At 46.9% G+C, this 26177-nt stretch overlaps 1 protein-coding gene and 1 pseudogene across 3 annotated transcripts; both read left to right on the top strand.

Moving 5' to 3' along the window:
* The first annotated feature begins 66 nt into the window (after nucleotides 1-66).
* On the top strand, nucleotides 67-25626 carry SCARF1 (scavenger receptor class F member 1). 3 transcript variants are annotated; one of them, XM_043499161.1, is made up of 12 exons: nucleotides 67-191; nucleotides 924-1191; nucleotides 3106-3167; nucleotides 4136-4237; nucleotides 4763-5288; nucleotides 6236-6454; nucleotides 7335-7463; nucleotides 7548-7651; nucleotides 9221-9338; nucleotides 9780-9904; nucleotides 10191-10331; nucleotides 11055-12359. In XM_043499161.1, the coding sequence occupies exons 2-12, from the start codon at nucleotides 1022-1024 to the stop codon at nucleotides 12125-12127; spliced, it is 2769 nt and encodes a 922-aa protein (XP_043355096.1). In that variant the 5' UTR covers nucleotides 67-191; nucleotides 924-1021; the 3' UTR covers nucleotides 12128-12359. The 3 variants fall into 3 exon arrangements, with proteins under 3 accessions (XP_043355096.1, XP_043355097.1, XP_038231456.1); XM_043499162.1 differs by lacking the exon at nucleotides 67-191 and adding an exon at nucleotides 24888-25626 and having other exon boundaries at nucleotides 466-1191; nucleotides 11055-11717; XM_038375528.2 differs by lacking the exon at nucleotides 67-191 and having other exon boundaries at nucleotides 466-1191.
* LOC119844586 lies at nucleotides 1609-2339 on the top strand (annotated as a pseudogene).
* Nucleotides 25627-26177: the final 551 nt, after the last annotated feature.

Here is a 26177-nt window from a genome sequence, read left to right as displayed (position 1 = left end):
TCCTTGGGAACCCTGCCAGGGCTCAACTTTGGAGGCTGCAGGAGTCCAGCCAGCACTGCTTTACCTGGTCATCACTCTGGGGCACAGCAGAGCCCCCAGATCATGTTCCAGCTCCCAGACACTATTCTGGGATAGAGCTGGTTTTGGGTGGTTTGGATTTGTTGTTCCCTTGGCTCCTGCTTTGTGAGGAGGTAAAAGTCCAGGCCAGCGCCTGGAAGTGCCCTGCCCTCCCTCCTCCGCTTGTAGCTAGGAGTCTCCCCATGGACTGAATGAACCTCCTGACCCCCTCTAGGTCACCATGCAGGAAAAAGGTGTTTCCTGTGAAAATGCTGACAAAAAGAGCCTGTGAGACAGCAGGATGGGCGATTGCCGGAAACGCTCCGGTCCCTGCTCTGTGCTTTCTGCAAACTGGCTCCTTCCTAGTTAAAAGAGCAGAATTGGGGCATGCTCTGTTCTGGCAGCTCTTCATCATGCCAAGGATTGTAGTCCCCAGGCAGGAGCCTGGCAACACTACTGATATTCATGTGCTGCTCCAGGCCCAGTGCCAGGTGGAGGAAGGGCAGGGGGAGGGAGGCATGAAGTCGGAGAGGTGGGGTCTGCCGTTGAGTGGGGGGTGGGTAGGATGTGAGGAGATGGGGTAGAGGACATGATACTTGGTGGAGTGGATAGGGACAGGCTGAGATGGTGTTTGGGCATGGAGGGTTGGGAGCTTGGCTTTGTCCCTCTGATTGCTCCTGCGGCAACTATTAGGTTTTGCCAGCAGCAAGTAACTTTCCTCTACATGATGCTGGCTCTAGGGGCTCCCCTGTTTCTACTGCTGCAGTAAGCGGTGGGATATAGTGTTTGCCCTGCCCCCACTTCCCTTCCCACCCCTTCTGGCTCCTTGGATGTGAGGGATTTTTTCGCATCCTTCATTTCCTCAGGAAAAAGTCAAGGAGGAAATTTGAGGCCAAAGAGAGGGTGAGGCAGAAACTGAGAGGAAGACAGACAGACAAAGCCAACCGACGGACAAGAAAGCTGCATGCAGCCCACGCCTTGGCTTGGAAACCCCTTGTGGCCAGCATCACCCTGTATCCAGACCCAGATGGCGCAGCAGCTGTTGTTACTCTTTTGTCTCCATTTCTGGCTATGGACTGGGAGCTCTGCTCAAGAGCTGGACCCTAATGGGAGGAATGTGTGCAAGGCTACCAGGTAGGTGTCCAATACCTTTATTTACCCACCTTTCCCTTTTGCTCCATACCCATCTCAGAGCTCCCTTCCCACAACAGGGCAAGAAGAAGTAATTCTGCAGCAGTGATTAATTCACTGTCATCTTTTGACTAACATACGCAATAGAATAAGCTCCCTGAGCTGGAACTTTATATGGCCCAGGAATAAATGTGGCAGCATAGAGATCTCTGCAAGAGAGTGTAACCACACAAGGAAAATATTCTTGTTTAGTAGCACAGAGATAGCTGTGTGTGCGGAGACGGGATCACATAGAGACGTGTGTTTGTTGAATGACACAGTGATAGCTGTGTGGGGGGGGGGGGGGGGAGAGAGGGATCACACAGGCAGATTAGTATGTATTTAATAGCACAGTTATATATCTGTTGGTGTGTGAGAGGGATGAGACAGGCAGAGGTGTGGGTTTGTTTAATAGCACAGAGAGAGCTGAATGTGTGGGTAGGTTTAGTTTTTAGTGTTATATCTCAGGTGGAGTCAATATGCTTAGTGCTCCACGGAGAGAGTGAGACAGTCCCTGTCCCAAGGAGTTCACTGTGCAAGATCAGGGTGAGAAGGAGAAACTCATGCGTGAGCTGCGCATCCGCAAACATTTGTGTTGGGGAAAGTGGTGACAGAATCACCCAGGCAGCCAAAGTGCTGGAGCAGCTCACAGGTCAGACTCCTGTCTTCTCAAAGGCTCAATATACTGTCAGATCCTTTGGAATCAGGAGAAATGAAAAGATTGCTGTTTACTGCATGGTTCGTGGGGCTAAAGCAGAAGAGATTCTGGAGAAAGGGTTGAAGGTGTGAGAATATGAGTTGAGGAAAAACAACCTTTCAGATACTGGGAACTTTGGCTTTGGAATCCAGGAGCACATTGATCTGGGATTTAAATACGATCCCAGCATTGGCATCTATGGCCTAGACTTCTGTGTGGTTCTGGGCAGGCTGGGCTTCAGCATTGCTGATAAGAAACGCAAAACTGGCTCCATGGGAGCTAAGCACAGAATTGGGAAGGAGGAGGCCATGCGTTGGTTCCAGCAGAAGTACGATGGCATCATCCTTTCTGGCAAATGAGCAGTTCCAGTTACCAAAAATGCTAATAAAATTTTCTAACATTTAAAAAAAAAAAACCCAAACAGACAGCAATTAAAGCCCAGAGAGCACCAGGCCACCATGTGGTGAGAAGGCAGAGTACTGCCATGGTTTTACAGAGTTTTAAACTGTAACTACGTAAAACTAACCTTATGGTATCACAGTATTCATGAGTCTGTGGAACTGAGGCAAATCCGGCTCCCTAACACCACTCTCTGTTACATGCTATGAGTTAGATATTATCCATCAAAAAAAAAGGGCCTAGAACTGCCTGATTTCTTTGCCTGGGATTGCTCTGTCTTGTGAACTCAGTAGGAGACTCCCTGCAGAAGTCTCCTGTAGACTCTGCCTTGTGGCCCTGGTACCCTCTTTCTCAACCATCGTGGTATTGTCTAGTAGAGTCTTTTATTACTTGCTGGCTGCTACCCGCAGGTGAAAGAATCTAAAGACTTGTATGATGCCTATAAAAACAAGCTGTAAACACTGGGTGTCTCCTTAAACACAGGGAGACAGCACTGGCAGAACCAGTCAGCACAGCCTTAGTACTGCAGCCTGCTCATGACTTCCTCCTGTTCCTCTGGTGTCTTTCCCAGGGCAATGCTTCCAAAGGCATGCCCATCCTTCAGCATGTTCCAGGCTGAACCTTGGGAGAGGTGCTTCTGGCTGATCCTTAGTTCCTCGTAGATAATATGGGTTTTAATGTAAACATAGGAGTGTTATCTCCACCCCAGTATATTGCCCCTTTCATGAGCCCTTGCTGCCCAACACCCTGCTCCTATGCTAACGGATCTCTCCCGTCCCCAGCCTCTCTGCAGGTCTGGTATGCTGCCCAGGTTGGAAACAGGAAGGCAGAGAATGCACAGCTGGTGAGTCATCAGTGGCTTTACATCTCATGCTTTTGTCATTTTGACCAGCCTTTTCAGGCTGTTTGTTGTGCATTTCCTGAATCTCAGTTCTTTGTTGCTCAGAGTCCAACAACATTTTGGGAAACTGCTTGTTCCCTAGAGGCTGAAGGATGTTAATTTCAGGTGCAGAATATTCTGCTGGGGCATGACCAAACCAAGGCAAGGGTTGCAGAGCTATAAGGCCTCTCTTGAAGTGCAGCTTTGTGCCTTATTGCATCTGTCCAGCTGCACTCCAGGGTTAATGTAGGCTGAAGCAGGAGGGGGGCACTCAGAGCACCAGCTATGCTGGTGGGAGAGCTGCTCCCCCAAGCTGGGGAGAAGTGGGGGGAAGCTCTCGTTTGTTCTTCATAGAAAAGGGGAGCCATGCTGCTTTCTGCCCCCATCCCTTTAATACTTGCTCAGATGAATCTCTCCTCAGGATTTGCTACAGAGCCTACCACCCCAGCATCTAAGTGCTGCATGAGCTGTTCACTCCATAGGATGTGAGGCTGTCATTTCTCCTCAAAAAGCCTCCCAGAAGCCATCACCTGTAGGTCATTTCTAGCCTCAGTCTCAAGGTATTCTAGGTATTGGCCATTTCTAGCCTCAGTCTCAACTTCCTGGCTGAAGGCCAGGGCTGGGGACAGTTGGAGCATAGTGTGTCCCAGGCACCATAGGGCTTGGAGCAGAATCCCCAACTTCTCTCTGGAGCTCACACATGAGAGCCCATGGGGGGTGCTGATGGGGAATTGGAGTCACTGATAGGCTAGGTCACTGCTCCAAATCCACAGGGACAAGGACCTGGAGGCCAAAGGGCCTTGGCTCCTGGCAGCTCTGGAGAAGCTGCTGCTGCCCAGCCTATCTGCACTTCCTCTCCCTGGCCATGTGCCTGCCAGCGGCCTGGTGCTGGGGGAGCCTGGCTCCTGATTAGCTTGTCCTGCTGTTGACAGCGTGGTGTGAAGGGGAGAATGCTTGCAAGGTGGATGAGGTGTGTGTGAGACCCGGGATCTGCCTCTGCAAACCTGGCTTCTTTGGAGCCAACTGCAACTCCCGTGAGTATGGGCATGGAAGGGCTGGTAAAGGGGGCAGGGCAGACTCTCACCCTTAGACATACAGAGAAGTCCCTGTGATCTCAGAGACTCCATCTGTGACACAGCGCTCACTGCACCCACCAGGACGTTGGCTGGGTTCCAGGAGGTGAGCTCAGGCCAGAGATCCCAGCATAATGGCAGATGGTCACGGTTAAGTGCTCCAAGTGCCCAGCAGCCCCTTGGCCCATCCATGAGCACAAGCAGTTACATCCACATGTTACAGCACAGCAGAGACAGTGTTTGGGGCATGCTGTTGTGATGTCTCCTCCCAGTTGGGTGTGGGCTCTCGCTTTGGTAGTCCCCGCTCCTTAGTCTCCCTACTGCTTAGGACCTACAAGGGCCTACCGCCTGTGCCCTTCCATGGCTTACACCACCCCATAGGGAAAGAACACCAAATGCATTGGCAGATTGCTCTCTTCCCTGTGGCACAGAGACTCCTATACTCCTGCATGTTGTGTTCTGTTATCTGTCTTGTTCCCTTTGTAGGCTGCCCTGACCAGTACTGGGGCTCGGACTGCAAGAAGAGCTGTTCATGCTATCCCAATGGGAAGTGTGATCCTGTAAGCGGCCAGTGCACTTGCAATGCCAACCGCTGGGGAGTACTCTGCCAGTTCCCATGCCAGTGTGGACCTCATGGTCACTGCAACACCCTCACTGGAGCCTGCCACTGTGAGCTAGGCTGGTGGGCACCGAACTGCAAGAAGCAGTGTCTGTGCAGGCTGGCCAGCTCCCACTGTGACCCTGTCACAGGGCAGTGCATCTGCGCCCAGGGCTGGTGGGGCAGGAGATGCAGCTTCAGATGCACCTGCCACCTCTCACCCTGTGCCCAAGACTCAGGCAGGTGTGAGTGCAGGGCTGGGTTTTGGGGGCCATTGTGCCAACATCATTGTGACTGCCTGCATGGGAACTGCAACCCTCTTGATGGGCATTGCAACTGCAACCCTGGCTATCAGGGCAGGAGCTGTGGGGATCCTTGTCCTGCCGGTTATTACGGATCTCAGTGCAGATACAGGTAAGAGGAATATCACTCTGCGTGCTTGTGATAAGGTATAGTGCCCAAAGGTGACTGCACGAGTCTGGGGCTGCCTAGGGAGTGCCAATGCCCAGAAGCTCGTGTTCCCTGCTGGGTATGCAGGAGTTTAGGACCAGACTGGGTGGAGTTCAGGGAGTAAGCAACTGATGCTTGTTAGACTGTAGGATGCAGCTCTTTCGTATAAAGGGACTTAGAGGAAAGGGGCAGCAAGGATTTGGATTGGCTACCCTATTCATACTCTGGGAGGGGCGTGGGGAGATATCATTTTGTGAGCTCGTCTCCTGGCTGGTGACGGAGAGCCTTTCCTGAGGCTGAGGAATGGGGCACAGGACTGTCCCCCATGGGAAAGTCTTGTAGTCTTCAGTAGAAAACTATAGATTGCTCTTCTGTAGGCTGATTCAGGGCTTACAGAGAGGACCTCTTTCTCCATTGCATTCAATAGGTTTTTTAGAGTAATAGCTCCAAAACCCTGTTAAATTCCAATAAGATCTCATGAGACGTCATCATTCCTGTTAAAACTTTGTAGCATGTTTCCACAGGGGGTAACTGCCTCCATTATCACTTAGACACAGCAGGGACTTTATCACAGCTGTACGGAGGGAAACCTCTGAGGAATGCCAGCAGTGGACACCTGTCTCAGAGAAGGGGGCTGATGCCTCTGCCATACTGCTGTGTGTGGAAGCACTGTGGACTGGGTATGGGAGGGCTGTGCAGGCTGTCAGTGACCTGAGCTCTTTTAGGAGCAGATCGCTTTGTTCCCAGGGCTGTTGCTGGTGGGAAGTATGCTCTGTTTGGTCTTGGCTGCGGAGCAGAGAGTACAGTTCTCTTCTCCCTATTTCTCTGCCCTATTTATTTTGTTTTGGGATGTGGGGCCTCTGTTCCCCCAGCTCTGATGCTGATTGTTCCTTACACCTCTGACTGTGCAGCTGTGGGCACTGCAAGCAGAGTCAGCCCTGCTCTCCTGTGGATGGGTTCTGCCTGGCATGTGACTCTGGCTGGAATGGTACCCTCTGTAAGAAGCTGTGCACGTCTGGATACCATGGGGAGAACTGTGCACAGATGTGTCCCAGCTGCCGACAAGGGGAGGCCTGTCATCCAGAGACAGGGGCTTGCTTGAACTGTGAGCCTGGCAAGACAGGACCCAGGTACGGACCCCTCTTTTTCTGTGTGATGTTTGCCCTGTGGAGCTCAATTCTCTGTCGTAGCAGAAATCCTCTGTCCTCAGGTTTCCTTGAGCGTAAAGTAGAAAATATTTGTTTGAAAGTTTCATTCACAGTACGGAAGATTAGACACTGTGTGATGATTATCCATGGATACATGGACAGCTGTCAGACAGCTGAGCTAGGGATTCTGGTTGGAGATTACCCAGCATGCAGTTCAGTGGCACAGCCTCCCTTCTCGCCTAATGTGTGCAGAGCAAGGCAGTGTTCAGACACACTAGGATGTCTCTCTGTGTGCGGTCTGCAGAAATCCTGGTGTCAGGTGTAATACAAGAGAACAATGAAAATAAACAGCAACCAATCTCTATTCACTATTTGTCTTGTTGAGGTCAAAGAGCCCTGAGGTCAGAGACACCCAGTGCATCCCCAGCAGGACTCTACAACACAATGAGCCGTATATATTTACAGGCTTGTCTATGGTTCCCTTTCCTGTAGTATCTTCAGTATCTGAGCCTCCCCTTCCATGAGTTAGGGAAGATTATCCCTATTTTGCAGATAAGGAACTGAAGCACCGAAGGGGTAAGTGTCTTTCCCACAGTCACGCATGGAGTCTGTCAGAACCAGGAACAGAACCCAGAGCTCCTGGGTCGCACTCTAGTGCCCTAACCACCAGATCACCATTTCCATCCTCAAGTAAGATTAACAACATGTCAGGGCCCTGTGGCACAACATTAATATCAGTGCAAATGCAAAGTATGCTCTGCACTCTGACAGAGCTGCTGACCCTCAAACTAAGCTATAGCCCCTCTGCATTGCCAGCCTCTATCCCATGAGCCAGCAGCCAGATTCTCCTCTCTCTCTGCAGCTGTGAAGCATCCTGCCCTGCTGGAACATTTGGAGATGGATGCAGGTTCACCTGTCCAGACTGTGTTAATGGGAGCTGTGATCCAGTGTCTGGGGAGTGTATCTGCCAGGCTGGCTATTGGGGCACCAGGTAAAAGCAAGGGGAGCTGCAGTGGGCAGAGGATGGGATGTTTCCAAACGAGCATTTTCCATTTCTTTCTGTCTCTCCCCTCAGCTGCAACGAGACCTGCCCAGAGGGTTTTTTTGGAGCAAACTGTTCTTTCCTCTGCCAATGTCCAAGGGGCCCCTGCCACCCACACTCTGGGGACTGTGTGCTCAGTAAGTGATATCCTGCACTGTACCTTTTCATTCATTTCCTATTAATCAGATCTTCTCCTGCCCAGAGCAGAGAATTGGTTCCTTCTCTCCCAATATAAACCACGCAAGACACCAAAAGGTTGCTGTGGAAGCCAGGGTGCCCTCTGGACTCAGGCTGGTTCCCAGCAAAGATGCTTTGCGCAGTGTCATGCAGTACCTCAACTGCCATACAGCATGAGCCTCCAGGAAACTCTCTTCCCTCTTCTCCTCCATCTCTGTAGATCAGGGAAATGAGCTCTTTCCTATCTCATTTCTGTGGCTTTGGTTTCCTTGTTATAACCCTTCTGCACTGCCCAAGCCTGTTTAGCTGAGTGCAGCTATCATGCCAGATTCAGGTACCACAACAGTTTGGAATGGGATTCAAAGTTAGTCCCAAAACCAGAGCCCACACTGTTTGAAGCTCATTGTGCCTCACAAGCCCTTAATCTTGCTCTGGGCCTTTGATATTTCTGTCCCTGTGTCCTTGTTCCCATCCTGTAGCACAGGGTAATATTTTCATCCATAACATTCATCAGGAGTATGTCAGAGTGGAACTAAAATGGTTAACTATATTTAGAGTTAAGGTGTTTCTCTGAGTCCGTCACATGAAATTACAGCAGAGAGGTAGATCCAGCCTTGATTGTAAAGTCATTTGTTTGTAGGTAGATGAAGAATTGCTTGGTTTGTAGCAATTGGTTGAAGAACATAATTGTACTATGGAGAACTATGCACTCTCACTCAGTTTATCATCCCTGTGTGGACCCAGGTTCTAAAAAATGTGGAAATGCATCTGAATAAAATACTGCAGGGGAAAGTTTGAAATTGAATAGGAGATTTAGGAAGGGTGATTCTGACCACATTAGTTAGTGCCAGTCAGAGGACTTTCACTTTCATCTGAAGCATCTGGCACTGGCCTCTTCTGAAGACAGACAACTGGAATAGATGACCCAAAACGTCTGATCTTTGAGAGCAAGTTCTTATGTTCCTGAATGTGCCATAGTAAGTCAAAGACTCTTTAGCATAGAAAATGTGTCTGGAGTAGAGTCCACTTGACTTTAATATACAGATACATTCTTGGTTGGGAATGGTGAGATCAGCACCTCATCTTGCTTATGGCTTTGCTAACTGGGCTGTGCCTCGTGGAAATACACTCTCCTGTAATTTGGTATCATCAGTGTTATGTTGAAAGAGTGTACGGGAGCAAACAGCACCGAGAAAAATCTTAGCCTGTCCTGAGCTCCCGCCTCTTCCTGGGTGAGGAGTGGGAACCCTGGGGCTCACTCAGAGAGACTGTCTCTCTGCAGATACCAAAAGATGTGCTGGTTCTGTGAGCTGGGTGCTGGGTCTGGGCTGAGTTCCCCAACTGTCCTTATGATGTGGAGCGGTATGAATGGGACGATTTGGACAGGACTGGATCTGTTTAGTACATGCTGAGACCACTGAGGCAGGTCCCCAGATCAGAGATCCTTCCTCCAGGATGGCTTTCCCAGTGCTCTGAACTTGCCAGCCAAGTAAGAATTTCGCCTTGTTCTACACTGTTTCTCCATGCAGGATCAAATCACCAGGGAGCCCTGATAGCTGGCATTCTCATCCCATTACTTCTCCTATTATTCTGTGTCACCTGCTGTTGCTGTTGCTGTGGAACTAGCCAGATGGATGCCAGAGACAGGTATTACTAAAAAGTTTCAGGTGCTGTAGAAATGTAGTTGCAAAGGGAAGAGCCACTTGCCTTGGGCCCATTGCTTCTGAACGGCCCTAGAAGCAAAAGGAACCTTTTCTGGCCAATTAAAATTAGCCTCAAGGCAAATAAAGAGTCCTTAGCTTCTTCATTGGGTTCTGTTGCCTGACAGGGAATTACTTCAAAATTTCATGTTACTTCATTTTACTTTTACTTATTTGACTCATGTAGCTCAGCATACAGGATAAATCAGCCCATGATTCAAACTGCATTAGCTGATAGGTTGCAGGACTTGATCAGAAATGGGGCTGCCACATGTGCAGGCTTCTCCCAAACTGATTCCAACTCCATTTCCCAGCAAGACAGGAGTGAGCTTTGTTTAATTGGAAAGCCAGTCATCTCTGCCACACATCTCTGTTCTTTCTTTCCGAGGACGACTGTTGCTGATGGTGATGCCGTCTCCAGAGTGAAACATCATATGCAGGGGGTGCTGGCAAATCTCAGCTCCATGTTACCTTGCCTCTCACTGAGTGGCTACAAACTCCCCCGAATCACAGGTAAGATCAGGATTATTAGTACGGATCCCTGATTGATGCACTCTTTATTATGCCTGCTTTGTATGTGTCTTTAGAGTTCTTGAGGGTAGGAACTGTATCTCCTTTCATTTGTACTGTAAGTGCCATTGTAAATGAGCAAGCTGTGCCAGCCAGTTACCAGGTGACTGCCCCATGGAACATGCAGTCTAGGGCATCCCTGGTACAGTACAAACTAGAACACATGTAGACCAGCATGTGGTCCTGAGAGCTGGATTGCTTCTTCCTCATAGTCTTGCTTCCCTTCCAGTCTCGCACCATGACACAGAGATTCCCTTCAATCCCAGCTTCATTGAACCACCTTCAGCTGCCTGGGCCACAGACAGCTCCTTCTCCTCCTCCTTTGTCACTGATGATGAGGGCCCAGCTTACTGTGTCCCTGCCAGAGAAGGTAACGCTGCCTAGTTGCTTCACCATCACCTTAGGACTCATTTTCAACTCTTCTTCCCTGTTTCCTTTGCTCTGTGGGGGCGAAAGTCATCCCTATGCAGAGGGCCCAATAGGACAGAGGTCCTTTGCTTAGGGTAAATTTCATTCCATGTGTATTTGTGGGGAGGGATTTGCAAGGGACTTGTGTTACACACAGACACCAATTATTTTTAGCTCCTTATTTTCCTTTCCATACAGGGAGGCTGAGCTCTGTTTCTGGCCTTCCCATCAGTTTAGTGTGAAGTGGAAATATGCTATGGTATGTGCCAGAGCTATATGTTCTCAGAAAACTGCTGATTTCAAACTCCCTCCCTCAAATAAGTTCAGAGCTCATTGCAGCTGTTTGTGCTTCCATAGCTGCCACAGTTAAGACAGCTCCCACCCCGGACTCCCTGTGGCATCAGTGTGTAAAACCTAACTCAGTACCTTTCCCCACCATCCACTCTCATAAATCTAGAATCAAGTCTGGGAGTAAAGAAGGCAGTGCAACCCCAAATGGTGCCAGTTCTGGATACTCTAATCCCTAGAAACCCCCAGTCATGGCGAAGAGGATAAAGGCCACATGCTCTAACCTTGAGCCCTGAGCTAAGGAGAAGCCTGTCGGTATGCTGGTGACTTAGTTCTTGGAAGCATGTGTAGCCAAGGGAGAAGTAGCCTAACCCCCCTTCCCTTCCTTATTCTCCAGATGTTCCTGTAGTGGCAGGCTTTGAGCCTCAGGAAGGCAGTTCCAAGTGTCATGAATTTCCTGACGCATCAGCATTTAACTCTGAGGACGTCTCCCAGCCTTTCACCATCCCCCGCACATCCAGCATTGCCAGAGCCAAGAGGCCCTCGGTGTCTTTTGCAGAAGGAACTAAATTTGGCCCTCAGTGTCAAAGAGGCTCCATGGAGACACCAAATACCACTCGGAAGCCCAAAGCCCCCTGGGGTCTCACCAAAGTTCCCTCTCACCAGCACCATGCTGACCCAGAGGAGCGGCCCCAGCAAGGTGGGTTGCCAGGTGACTGTTACGAAAACCCAGAGCCCATCTCCGAGGCTGAGGATAGCCATCAGCCCTCCCCCAGGGGTATCTCAGGAGGCCACAGGGTGCCAGTGTCAAGTGGCAGACATGTGGCCCAGAGAGTCGAGGCCCTTGAGGCAGCTTTGAATCCAAACACTTCGGATGCTAGAGGGAAGGAGCAGAATGTCACAACCATTTACATGACTGTAGGGACAGCAGGGAAATCCTCCAAGTCCAATGAGAATGCCGATGGAAGCAGAGAGGGGACAGTTCAGGCTGTACTGAAACATTTGGGTAGCTTCCAGAGAGTAAAAAGGGCTTTCAGGGAGGAGCCCGTGGTGAGGAAAAGTACTGAGAGCATCCAGAAACCTCCCCGCAGGGCCCTGAGCCCAGAGAGGAACTCCAGAGACATGTTCTCCCAGCCATCCCCTCCTCACAAGGAGAGCTCCAAGACAGCAGGTCTGGAGCCCTGTGAGTCATCTGAGCACCTCACAGATAGATACCAGATAGATATTCCGGTTAAGAGAGAACCTCTCATCCCCACATCTCCTATATTTAAAAGACTAGTGGCTCAGGAAGGAGAAGATGAGGTCACAGGGGACCCCAAGAAGAGTGAAAGTCTTGAAGAGGCCAGAAGCCTAGAAACAAATGAACAGGCTGTTGTTGAGGAGGAACCCAAATATGAAAATGTGTCTCCAAATCGCTGTCCTTCAGACGAGTCTCCTGCCACCTTCCCTGACTGTGAGGCCAACACTTGAAAACCCACCCAGGACCTAAATCCTGCCTCTGTTTCAGAACTGTGACAGTCATCATGATGGAGCTGTGGCCAGAGTGGGCAGTGCACCTTGCAGGGCTGGCCATGAGCTATTGAAGAGTGCTAGGTCTTAAACATGTCTGGTATTAGAGGGAGCCCAGGATTTCACCTCTCAGACATGCCATGTGAACTAGATTATTGTCTATCATTACCATTAAATCTCTGTGTGACCCACAGGGTCAGGTTCTGCATTGCATGTTAATGTTCAAAAGAGGCAACTTGCTTTGAGTAGCAATGTTATCTAATGGAGCCACAGAGATGCCCTCCTGAGTTCCATATTAGTCTTGCCATGAATCATTACCAAGGAGGGAATGTGCTGCGGGCAAGTCAGTTCAGGCACCTCCAATACAAATAGATTAGTCAGAAGCAGCGATTGTACCTGATGGCATGTTTATTTGATGACTGTGCTTTTAGCTTGCTGGGCTGACCAACCGAGGTATCTTAGGAAAATACCATCCATGTGAGGTTCAGGAGTCTGAATTACAGCAGAGTAACACAGACAGCCGATGTATGTGAGGTGTCACGCTCCTTGACAGGTTACCTCTCCTTTGAGACAGGTACTTATATGGGCCTGTCATGGGGGGCCGGGGGGACGACACAACTCACCGCTAGCGGTGCCTCTTTCTGGCCATCCTGGGGATTAGCTCTGGCCAGGCATTATGCCCTCCTCTGGCAATGTCTCTCCCATCATCCTCTTGCTGCCTGCCACTCAAGGAGCTCCTTCTCCGTGACTTGGCCCTCCAGTCAAGTCACCATGTGTGTTTCCTCTTCCAGGGGGGTATATCAAAGTTCCTCCATGTGAAATGGCAGTCTTCCCTTTACTTCTGAAACCGTGCCACTCCTCCAGTGGCTGGTAGGGGGACCCAGGGCCTCCCTCTACTATGGTTCCCAGCTCAGGGGCCCTCTTACTGGCAGCCAGCCTGACCTACCTCATACCTTGCAGCTTTTTCCCTGAGCCTTGCCTACCTCTCTGAGTTTGCCAGCCCAAACTCCCCTCTTCTATCAGGTAACCGTAGAGCACTTGCCTCTAGCTCCAGACACACCTTCCTTTTCCCAGGGGGTGACCACAAACTCCTTCCCTGCAGTCCCCTTTCTGCTGCTAATTTCCTGCCTGTATAGCTCCAACCCAGCTCCTTCCTCCTCAGCTGGCCTTCCTCATTCATTCAGGGGATTGCTTAGCCACTTGAGCCCTCAGCTGTGGCTTGTTGGGTTAATTAGTCCCCTTCTCAGTCTGCATTAACCCTTTCAGGGCAAGTATGGGTAAACACCCCTTCACAGGGTCCCATCACTATTGTATCTCAACCCTCACAATCACTAATGAATGTTATCCTTCATCCCCTGCCCTAGGAAAATGCTGTCTGCCCAGGCTACAGCTGGGGATCTGCAGCTCAGGCCTCGCCTCCTGTACAGGGCCCTGGAGTGACACAGGCACAGCACGATAGCTATGCTACTGTAGCACCATAGCATAGATGCTGCGTACGGAGATTTTCCATCACTGGAGGACCTCCATCTCCCTGAGCCACTGTAGCTAAGGTGATGGAAGCATTTTTCCATTGACCTAGTTGCCTCTATGCTGGGAATTAGGTTGCCGTAGGTACAGTGCTCATGGCTGTGGATTTTTCACATCCCTGGCCACTGTAGCTTTGTTGATGTAATTTTTAAGTGTAGACCAGGCCTCAGAGAGACTAAGGGACTTGCCCAAGGTCACACAGGGAGTCTGTGGCAGAGCCAGGGCTTGAACCCAGGTCTTAAAACCAGCCTTTCTACCCTTACTGGTTACAGGGGTCTTTTCAAATCCTTGCCAGGCTCCAGAACAAGATCTGCAAAGACAGTCTTGCCTGCAGCTTCCCATTGCTCTTGGTAGAAAACAGAGGGATCATTGCTCCCTGCCCCATTCCCAACTCTCCTCATCTGGCAACACATTGAGCAGAGCAGACTTTATGCACAAGCAAAGAAAGTGTCTGCTTGGGGCTTGAGTCCTCTAGATCCACATGCTAAGGGCACATGGCAGCTCCCAGGCCAGCCCTATTTCTCTCCCTTGCAGGAGGAAATAAAACACTGCTAGCCCCTGCCATCAATATGCTTGCAAGGGCAGGGAGCAGTGGCTTGGCTCCCCATTCAGGGAGCTCAAACAGATACTGACTGGTGCTGAGAGTGCTGTGGTCATCATTGGCCTATAGCCCATGGGACCCCTGCAGAGAGCAGCACCCACACCTCCCTCCCTGACTACTGTCAGTTGCTCCCCAGAGGTGTGTCTTGGTTTTTTGTCAGTTTCTCTTTCTGACTCAGCAACACTGATAGGACCAGCCAAAAATCCTAAAATTAGAAGCCAGGCCAGTGGGGAAGTGAGACAGAAAGACAGCCCTGCAACCAGTTCCTACTGCTGAGCCCAGACTGCCATGTGACAAAGGAGCTGGGACTGGACTCCTGAAAATCCCCAGATGGAGAGCATGACTGGGGGGGGTGTTAGGACAAAAGCTGCCTCCAGGGACTTGGGAGAATGTTTCCAGAGAGCATCCTTCTGTGGTGCGCTTCAGTCACATATGAATGATTCTGGGACCCCAGGAAGTGTTTCCCCCTCACCTCATGGTGTTTTCTGTCTTGCCAATGCTGTCTTGCTGAGCAATGCATTTCACCCTTTAGGTGCAACAACACTACCTTTGTGCTAAGATGTGGTGGGAAGGCAGCTGTCTATTTCCCCCAAGATCTCACAAAGTAGCCATTATACCAGCTGTGCAGTAAAAAATGCTCCATTCCCCTGCTCCCCTCCAAGGCATTATTGTCGCTTTGGGCATCAGTCAAGTGGGCTGTGTGTCCATGAAGTCAAGAGGCTTATGTGTGCTTCTTCTGCCAAGGGAGCAGGCCCCTCACTGCCATCAGCACTGGGGAGAACTCCTGCAGGGCATACTGGCTCACAGAGTAACTCTGTCTCACAGTCTGGGGATTGTGCACAAGTTCTTTTGTGTTAATACAGTGAAGGAACCCTCAGATGACACCTGCGGCTGAGTTGTCAGGAACAGTGCAGAGAGCACATGCACTAAAATGTTGTCTAATAAACAGAAAACAGGGGTGATGGTGACTCTGCTTCTGCATCCATTTCTTAGCAGTAATCTAAAACAGCTCTTCGTGGCTTGTGAGTCCTGAAGTCACCTCTCCCCCAGAATTCATCCCATACAGGTATCAGAGTAGCAGCCGTCTTAGTCTGTATCTGCAAAAAAACCAGGAGTACTTGTGGCACCTTAGAGACTAAGAAATTTATTAGAGCATAAGCTTTCATGGGCTACAGCCCACTTCCTTGGATGCATTGAATGGAACATATAGTAAGAAGATATATATATATATATATACACATACAGAAAAGGTAGAATTTGCCATACAAACTTTAAGAGGCTAATTAATTAAGATGAGCTATTATCAGCAGGAGAAAAAAAAAACTTTTGTAGTTATAATCAAGATGGCCCATTTAGACAGTTGACAAGATCTTAATTAGCCTCTTACAGTTTGAATAGCAAATTCCACCTTCTCTGAATGTGTATATATATCTTCTTATTATATGTTCCATTCAGTGCATCTGATGAAATGGGCTGTAGCCCATGGAAGCTTATGCTCTAATAAATGTGTTAGTCTCTAAGGTGCCACAAGTACTCCTGTTTCTTCCCCCACACAGGTAGCAGCCTTCTCAGAAGTTGGAGAATGCTGCATGGCATTCCTCTACATACAGGGAGATTTCCCTAAAGTGGATTTTTCTTATTAGTCATGCTGCATGTAGATGACATGGACTATCAAAAGCAGCCTCAGTGGAATTAATTTTAGCATCTTATCTACAGAGAATATCTGGGTTTGTGAAAGTTTATCAAACTACTTTGGCTTACATGGAAGGATCTAAACATACTAATTTCTAGAGCTGCACTCAATGTATTAAAAGGTCCATGCTATAAAGTAGAGTTTATTTGGAGGTTTCTAATATACCAAGAAACCTGCACTGACCTGCAAGTGTGAGGGAACCTTAGAGCAAATGTAATTGTAGTGGTCTCTGTATGACAGGATTTGTAAATTTAGTGCTGAAGGAAAATATTTTATTTTTCCTGACTAGCATGAAGAGTTCACGTAGAAAGCAGCATTGCCAAAGTTTCTCCAAATCATAAATTTATATCCAATGGGGAAATTGTAATTTCAGTTCCCTTAATTACAGCTTTAAACCAAACATTGTCAACAAATGCCTCAAACATGACACCATTTCACATGGGCAATGAGGTAGTCCTGCTTGGGTGGACAGGACCAGCCCTGTACATTTCAACAGGCAACAAACAAGATGAGATGGGATGAGACAATCCTCAGTGCTAAGGGAGCTAAGAGTGGCTCAGAAAACAGTTTATTTGATTCCCTGAATAACAAGAGATTTGGTGTTAGGCACCTTAGAAATACTTGAAACTGGTTGTAATTCAAGAAGCCAAGTCCAAAGAGCATTTATAGCACTGAGCTGGGTTTGGGTTATTTTGTCTTAAGTGGTTCTTGCATGTTTTCTTGTGTTAATCTGAGTGATGTGGAGGCCTCTGAGTGTAAACAGTTCTTAATTAAGGCTAAAAAGAGCTCAGTTCCACAAAAACAAAGACATCACCAAAAATAGTCTCAGGGATTTAGGGTGACTCAGCTCTGTTGTCCTGTGCATTGTTTCAGCTTCTGGTTTGTTTAATTCTTAAATTTCATTTATAAATCTGAACATGCAGAGACAACAATAGCAGTAAACAACAGAGCTGTGAGAGAGGTACCGGTTGGGAATGTCTCAGCATGAGTAAATTACCAGCTGTACCTCGTTTATTAATCCTTATGCTGATCTCAGTGACCTGAAGGTCACTGATTTTGTCTTTGGACTTTCAAGGTTAAAATGCTTTCAAATAGTCAAAGTTTGCGGAACAGATTTAGTTAGAGATTTTAGTTCTTTTTCTTTCTAGTAGAACATCTCCAAACAGGAGAATACTTGTGTGCCTTGGATTGAAGGGAAGAGAATCCAGATCAGGGTGTTTCAGTTTTGAAACTAAATGGTTGTATTTGTTTAAAGTGCCTTTGCCATATGCCCTGTCGTCTGCTTGACAAGAATTGTAGCCACATCATCTAGGGTTTGTGGAGATAGAATGTAATGTTATTCCAGTAGAATCCTAGCTTTCACATGCCCCATGTGAACAAGTCCCTTTTTGGACATTATTGGCTTCTGTTTTTAAGGTATTTTATTACAATGGCAGAAATGCATCAGAATAAACTCTATATGCAGACATTTTTCTGATCAGAATGGGATATTTATATCCAGAGAGCAGAGTTATGTTTTTACTCTGATGCCAGAAATTAATCTCATGTGACCTAATTCACTGCAGGTACTGTGTGTACAAAGTAGCTGCCAGCAATTAGACTGTCTTTCCTGTCAAGCAGACAACTATCAAGCTTGAAAAGATCTTCACCATGATAAGAATGTGTTCTGTGTTCAAGGATCTAATTTGCTAAGCCTGGTGTTTCCCAGATAAGACGCAAGGACACAGAGGTATTGTGTCTCCTCTTGCTCATGTCTCAACAGCACATGGTGGAGAGGAGAGAGGTAGATTTTCAGTGCACACGTTCCATATTCTTTCTAAAGATAGTTCTAATGTCATTTTGCCAGTGCTTGTATGCTGCATGTAGGAGACCTATGGCCCAGAATCCGTGGATGGGCAGTACTACTTCCTTATGTGGCTCCTTTTTGTTATTCTGACTCTGATCCTCCAAATTACAACAACACTTTTTTTTTTTAATGATAGTCAGTGACAAGTAGCTACGCAGATAAACAAAGCTGTGTTGGTGTTCTCTGCTATTGGAGCAATTAAAAGGTTTTTATTTGGTTTGAATTACTGTGATAACTTTAACAGAGTGAGGGACTCAGAGGCACAAAAGGAGCAAAGATGAGTTGTATCTTGGGCCTAACCTTTCTTAGAATAACCCTCCAGCGGACTCATCTCCTTTTGTGCAGGCTCTCAGATACTATTGTGATGAGAGTGGAAAACATACTACACAGAAAAATCATTCTATCATCACACTGGTTACAAAACATCAGGGATTTTGATTTCAGTGCATTATCCTCCTGCTTTCTTCTTTCCATCAGTGACAGCAGCCTCTGAGCAATAGACACCATAGTCACCAGCACTGCCCACCTCATAACCACCACCACCAGGCAAAGTCATGCAGGCCCTTCTCGGTCAAAATACTAACTGACGAGGAAAGGTTTATCCATGATTCAAAGATGTCAAGATAGTTGCCTGCAAAAACACACCTGCTAACAGGGCCTGGCAGATGATCTTGCCAAGAAAACCTGGTCGGCACCAGAACTATCTCCTGCAGCAGAGAGCCACCTGGCCTGTTTGCTTTAATTGAGAAAATAATGCCAGGCTGCTTGTCCTAAGTACAGAAACAACCCTGACATGTATGGAGCACTGACTTCCTCATAGACAAATGCTAATGACAAGCAATGGGGCACACTGGGCTCCTGTCAAATATTCCAGATCAATACATGATTTGGGTAGAAGGCCCTAAGAAAAGTAACCTGAAGGTGGATCCTCCCTGCTGATTCTTCCTGGGTACTGAGCCTGACTGCACAAAGGAGAAGAATCCACTTAATAATATTAAACAGGTCACTGATGAAAATATATCTGAAGTAGTATATGGACAAGGGTGGCTAGGAGATGGAATTTGGAGAGGACATGGTTGTTTGGATATAAACACTGCAAAATTTTAGATAATTAAAAAGACAATATAAAAAAGAGCAGCGTTCTGGTGAGTCAACATTGCTGCTGTTCCTGCAAGGGTGGATGTGTATAGGGGTTTGTCTCCCCCTTCATTAGATTGTCTAAAGATATTACCCATTTGTTTATTCCTGAGCATATCTCAGAGAATCACTACAACGGGCTCATCTTTAGAATGACTGAAAATGAGGCTGGTATGAGACTAGAGCCAGCTGAGCTTTGTGTGTATATGAGGAAGAGTATGATCAAAGGATTATGGTTTTCATCTAAGTTTTATCCTGGAATTGCTGATACTTCAGGTGATAATATCTTTATAAAAATGATAAATCCACAAGGCAGTGCATCATATCAATGGTCCCACTGCTTTCTCACCCACTAGATGGCAGGTGGATGATGGAAAGTTGGACAGTTGTTATGTGCAGAGATTTATGGGACTCTTGTGGTGGATTGTGAGTGAATCACAGCAGAATTAAGGTGGGCCCTGTTACTGTTAATTCAGTTTATAGTCTGGTCTCTTAGTGCACGTTCACTGGCATAAATAGGCCCTTTACTTCACCACGGGTGCAATTCCACTGATAACAGCAAGATTGGAAGCTGTAGTGTAGACAGGGTTTGGTGTCTTTACCACTGCCTTATCTAGGTTTGCTTTGAGCCATGGTTAGGCGACACAGTGGACAAAGGCATGTACCTTGTTTGCCATAGTACTTGTGCTGTTACTAGTACTGGTGGAACTGCATGGTGTTGAATGTTGGGTCCCCTTCACAGAATACATGTATCTGTAATTTACTACCTATATATGTTGGGAAGCAGATTCTCATAATATGATATAATACATTTCTTGTATATCACTTGCATACACATGCTGATACACAGACTCATTCAATCCAGCCACAGCTACCCTGGAAGGAAATTCCATTTTATCTTGTTAGTCTGGATTTTCTCCAGCAGGTGGAGTAAGCGCAGCAGTAATTCAGAGGTAGGTGCCCTGTAGCTGCTACTGTAATCCATTTGGACTGCGGTAAAAGAAGCTTCCCTGGTTGGTAAGTCTGATCATCTTACAAACGTACCCTCAGTTTTTTTCTTTTGTTACAATTAAACCATCATAATGTGACAGATTAAAAGTTTGAAACTTTAAATGAAAATCTGGTTTCTTAATGGGTTCAGGATTGGACCTCGCATGTATAAACAGTACAGGGGGAACAGTTCTTTAAAGTCATTAAAATAGGACTTTTGCTATTGATTGTGTTGAGAGCTGACATACTGGCTTGCCACTATAGATTTAATTACACAGAGCTTTGATGCAATACTGAAATTTTCTTTATAAAAGCATTATGTTTGAAACCTACCCTCTACCCCTCCATATGTATAAAGAATTCCAACTTTGCAAACAGAGATATAAAGAAAGCAATAGGCCAAATTTTAGTTCTCCCAACATGAAATGCTGGAAAAAAGACTTACAAGGCTGCCTGGCTGTGACAGTTTGAATGAACATTTTAGATTTGAATTTTATATATTAAAGATAAATGAAAACAGTTACATAGGACTCAGAAAGCACTGTATGTTATATTAGAAAACAGGAGTAAAATTTTGTTAGTTAATGTGCTCACTGTACATAAATGTTTAGTTTTATTTTTACAATTTAATAATATTTAAAAGTAATTACAAATTCTACATAATAAACTTCCCCTTACATCTGTTATTTTGTATAAATCTACATACTAGATATGAATAACATCTGGGGTAACAGATATACATTAACATTAGAAGGGTAATTGATTGTTTGGTAAAGTCCCAGGATATTTATGTATTTCCCTGTAGTTTATAGAGGCTTTCTCCTTGGTGTTGTTGAACAGGTGTTTTTTCAGTAGAATGGTAGATATGGCAATAAACCTATCTTAATATGGACTTTGTTGGTACAGTCAGTAGATATAAGTTTTTTGTCCTTGATAGGTATCATGTTCTGAACTCTTAACTCAGTGCCAGAAAGCTGGTCCCAGGGTGCATAATAAAGGGTTAAGCACCTCCCAAGTTTGAGGGGCAGCATGAGAGAAAGCACAAAGGTGCTTGTTTGAAATTTTAACTGGGCAATGGAAATTGGCATCATGGACTAATTGGAGGCAAACATTGACAGCTCTAAAACATATAAAAGATGCTAGGTGGATAGCTTATGTTTGATGCAATAGATAAGGGGAAGCCAGTGAAGGTTGCAAAGAGAGGGGAGATATGGTCAAAGCCATGGTCTAGGAAAATTATCTTTGTAGCAGCATTCTGAATGGATATCAGTGGGGCAAGATTGCATTTGTCAAGGCCAGAGAGAAGGATGTTGCAGTAATTGAGACGTGAGATGATGAGAGCATGGACAAGAATTTTAGCTGTGCAGATGGACTGCAGAGACTCTAGATTAGAAAAGTTATGCAGAAAGAATTTGCAAGATTTAGACGTAATCTGGATGTGAGGACCTGGAAGGGAGGTTAAGGGCTGAGTGACAGGCGGGATGATGGTACTGTCCACTGTGATCAAGAAATGATGTAGCAAGGAGGACTTGGGGGGGAGGGGGTGATTAGGAGAAGTGTTTTAGCAATGTTGAATGGATGAGTGGACATCCATGAGAATTTCAGAGAGAGAGGCTGAAGTTTTAGTTTGGATAGGAGACAGGTCTGCTGTAGAGAGGTCTGTGAGATCTCAGTTTGTGTTTATAAGTGAGATTACCCGGAGGTAAACTGTAAAGGGAGAAGAGAAGGGGACCAAGGATAGAGACTTGTGGAATCCCACAGAACACTGGTGGCGGGGTGTTTGGGAAGAATCTCCAAAGGACACACTGAAGGAGTAATCAGAGAGGAGAAAAACCAGGAGAGGACAGAGTCATGGAAGCTAAGATTTCAAGAAGAAGAGCATGATCAATGGTGTTGAAGACAGCTGATGGGTAAGGGAGAATGAGGATGCTGTACTGGTTTTAACTTTAACTAGGAAGAGGTCATTAGAGACTTTGTCAAGAACAGTTTCAGTGGAGTGTAAGAGGCAGAAGCCAGATTTGGAGAGGGTCTAGGATGGAATTGGAGGAGAGGAACTCTGGACAGTGATTGTAGACTGCATATTCAATGAGCTTTTAGAGACGATAGGGAGAAGGAGTGGTAGCTGGAGAGGCAAGCAAGGCCAAGGTGATTTTTTTAAGATAGGAGAAACTAAAGCACACTTGCGTTGTGAAAGGAAAGAACCAGAAGAGAGTGAGAGGTTGAGACGAGTAAGGGGAGATGAGAGTGAGCACAAAGTAGACCAGGAAATGGTTTGGATTGGAGTCACTGGGGCAAGTTCAGGGGTTAGAGGAGGAGAGCAGACAAGAAACTTTGTGCCTGTGATGAGAGAAGGGAGGTAAAAGTTGTAAGAAGGGGAGGGCAGTGTGAAGGACATGTCATCTTTTGCCAGTTTTTCCTGGAAGAAATTGGTGAGATCCTGTGTGGAGAGAGAAGTGAAGGCAAGAGAAGGGGAGGGCTTGAGGAGTGAGTCAAAGGTAGTGGAAAGGTATCTGGGATTGTTAGTGTGGGATCCATTTAAGTTGGAGAAGTAGAGTTGTTTAACAAGTAAGACGCCAGAGAATTAATTTGTAAGGGAGGAAGTCCAGCCTGATCACAGAGTTTCTTCTAGTGATATCCCACAGTGTGAGAGCAGGAGCAGAGAAAGCCAATGTCATGGTGAGTGAGTTCTGGGGACTGGCAGGGTGGAACTTATAATGGAAGAGAGGGGCAAAAGTGATGACGGTGGAGGAGAATGAAGGCCTGAGAAAATCAACAACCATGTTATTGGAAGAAAAGGAAGAGAGGAGAAGGCTACAAGCAGAGAATTCCTTAGTACTGATGGATTGGAAGTCACAGAAAAGCTGGATCGGGGTTAGCACTGATAGAGCACTGCTCAAAGAGACCAGGTGACCAGAGAGGGAGAACTCTGCAACAGAGAGAGAGAGTCCTTGGTGAAGACCAAGTCAAGAGAATGATTCATTTCTGAGTTGGGGGGTTGATCAAGGCTACAGTCAAATGTTGAGGGAAGGGCAAGGCATGGTGGACTAAAGGATTGGATAGATCAGGGGTGGGCAAACTTTTTGGCCCGAGGGCCACATCTGGGTATGGAAATTGTATGGCGGGCCATGAATGCTCACAAAATTGGGGGTTGGGGTACGGGAGGGTGTGAGGGCTCTGGCTGGGGGTGTGGGCTCTGGGGTGGGGCCATAAATGAGTTCAGGGTGCGGGACAGGGCTCTGGGCTGGGGCAGAGTGTTGGGGTGCAGGGTGGTGAGGGCTCTGCCTGGGGGTATGGGGTAGGTCTGGAGATGAGGGGTTGGGGGTGCAGGAGGGTGCTCCGGGCTGGGACCAAGGGGTTCAGAGGGCGGGAGGGGGATCAGGGCTGGGGCAGGGGATTGGGGCACAGGAGGGGATCAGGGGTGCAAGCTCCAGGTGGCAATTACCTCAAGCAGCTCCCAGAAGCAGCGGTATGTCCCCTCTCCATCTCCTATGCAGAGGTGCAGCCAGGCGGCGCAGCATGCTGCCCCATCCGCAGGCACCTCCCCTGCAGCTCCCATTGGCCATCGTTTGAATTGGAGCTGTTGGGGTGGGGGCAGCGTGCTGAAGAGGGGAAATGCCACTGCTTCTGGGAGCCGTGTGGAACCACAGCATGCACGGAGTGGGGCAAGCCCCCAGCTGGAGTGCCAGAGCAGGGCAAGCCCTGGACTCTGCTCTCTGGCAGGAACTGGAGGGCCAGATTAAAATATTTGAAGGGCCGGATGTGGCCCCCAGGCCATAGTTTGCCCACCTCTGTGATAGATCAATATGGAAGTTGAAATGAGGATGTTGAAAAAGGAAAAAAAAAACCTCCTAAGAGTAATTAGTGTTATTCACTATTCCTGCTAACCGTGTTTGTATAAACTGCCTTAAAACCAATCCCCATTGAGAGAGTTTCTTACACTGAGTGACGCTTTGGAAGTTTGCAAATACTCTGTATAATGTTTATAAGTGTTTGATGTGCATAGTCAGTTAACTCTCCTGGCGTGCAGGAAGATGACCTGGAGATAGTGGAAGAAACTGGAACGTTCTATGGAAATCCTTATGGAACGATATGAGTATTTACACCTGCCTGTCACACACACAGCTGCAGAAATGCAATCTCTGCCAGTCCCTGGGTAATGTTTCTGTGAGCAGGATGCCAGGCTGTGCTGATGAGATCCCGCAGGTGGAGCAGCTGAGCCTTCTATGTCAGCTCATGCAAGACTAGTTCCCCAAACCAGTTCTAACAGGGCTCTGCCCCTCCCCACAAGCGTTACTTACACATTAAATCTGCTGCCACTGACACTTTTCTATATCTTGTTTTCAGCATGTTTGGTATCTACAAAGGCTTAGTCAGTGGATTCAGACTGCAACCCAGTATAATGCTGCTGCCTCTCTCCCACCCCTTTCAGGGTCCTTCCTCTCTCTGCACTGTGCCATCTCTCTGGTTCCATACCCAAAACTGTATCACATATACACCGGAAGGCAGGTCTGAAATACTGAATATATATGGTACAAGACAGAAATGGCCCCAAAATCAGTAAACTAAGAACTAATAACGACAATTATAGCGTGCTTTACATAGGAAGGGTATCAGGGTTCAGAATGGTAGCCGTGTTAGTCTGTATCAGCAAAAAGAATGACGAGGAGTATGTAATCTCTCACACACATACAGAATAGGGTAAATGGGACCATTGAGGAGAGTGTAAGAGTTATTGCCAATGATAAATTTAATGAGACACAATGAGGTGAAGCTGCCACAAAGCTGACATGAAGGCTGTATGTGACTATAGCAATGGGAGTCTCCTGAGCAAAACAAAGGCTGTCAGACTGGCTCACTTGGCAGCCCTGAAGTTGAATAATGACTTCAGCTTGGACACCACAATTTAAAAAGATCAAAAGACGTTTAGGAGAGTTCAGAGGGGAGTGTTGCCAAATCTATTGATTATGTTTTAATTATACTGATTACTTTGAATCCCTAATTAACACTGAAATTTGGTGGGTTCTTGTCCCAAGATCAGGCTCACTAGTAGCAGAATTACTGCTCAATAGGAAGCTCTGATGTGCATGACAATCACAACAGCACTCACACGAAGGAAGACTTTGGACTTGTAAAATCTTTATTTTCATGATGATTAGTCCTATAAGTAAACCAATCCAAGTAAGGTGAAGTCATACAGTCCTGTAATTATGTCCAGCACCATTACATGTGTATACTCCCTCTATCCTTGGGAAGGACTCAAAAGGTTGAGGCAGATCCTAGTCTGACTCCAACATGCCAGTGGAGGACTCCAGCGGCTTAACCCATGACCAGATATTTTATAAGCCTCATATATATGTATAAGCAAATTCTCCTCATGCATATGTATAAGCATCTCCTCCTTCCTTTACCACATCTCAACTTCTTCACCCTCATAATTTGGGGTGTTCTTATTCTATAGGTTAGTTTATTAATTAGTTTAGGCTCATTAGCATATATGTCAATTGGTTTCTATGTCTATGTGCGGTTGGACATCTGCTAATGTTTTCTTCCAAAAATATCCTAAACTGGTCCAACTGGACTTCTTGCCATTAGCTTTCAGCAATTTTACGCTTAATCTCGTTTTTGAATTTTGCATTTTTAATATAGCAAAACATAACAAAGTTTTATGCCATTTTATGACTTAAGGTCACTGCTATTTTATTTACTTCTGCTAACTCTTTAAGCAACTTATTTCTAAGACTGTTGGGCCTTGCCCTAATATAAGTGCTTAAACTGATCTGTATAGGCCTGGGCCTATATGTCTCTTGCGTTTCTCCAATATCTTTCTAGCCTGTATCTTATCGTTGTTACATGGACTACAGGGGCAAGGGAAATGCCCAAAAGTTTGGAAAATAATACCAGTCATAAATGGCCATGAATATGGACCAAGGCCAGTCCATCAAAGAGTACTGGGAAAAGTGGGAGGCCTACAGGTAGGGGAAAGGATGTTACAGAAAGGAAAGGGGGTGATAGTTCTCATTAGTGACTCAGGAGGGATGGAGAAGGAGACAGCAATGAAATAGTAGTGCCATTTTTGTGACTATAAGAACAATAAAGCAATGGGGCGAGCTTTCAAGGGGGCCCAGATACATCACAGAGTTGGGATTCTAGATTCTGTAGTAACAGGAAATTAGCTACATCCTGGCAAGGAATGCCTGGATAGTCCATGGCAATAAAA

Source organism: Dermochelys coriacea, chromosome 17 (assembly GCF_009764565.3).
Source record: "Dermochelys coriacea isolate rDerCor1 chromosome 17, rDerCor1.pri.v4, whole genome shotgun sequence".
NCBI classification, from domain to species: Eukaryota; Metazoa; Chordata; order Testudines; family Dermochelyidae; genus Dermochelys; species Dermochelys coriacea.
The sequence above is the reverse complement of the archived record's forward strand: the minus strand, read 5'-3'. Positions and strand labels throughout refer to the sequence as shown.

Bases quoted from the DNA above. Each gene is read 5' to 3' on its own strand.
- SCARF1 (XM_043499161.1), top strand. From the start codon at position 1,022: ATGCAGCCCACGCCTTGGCTTGGAAACCCCTTGTGGCCAGCATCACCC. The intron at 6,455-7,334 runs GTACGGACCCCT...CTCTCTCTGCAG, and splicing joins CCTGGCAAGACAGGACCCAG to CTGTGAAGCATCCTGCCCTG. The intron at 10,332-11,054 runs GTAACGCTGCCT...CTTATTCTCCAG, and splicing joins CTGTGTCCCTGCCAGAGAAG to ATGTTCCTGTAGTGGCAGGC.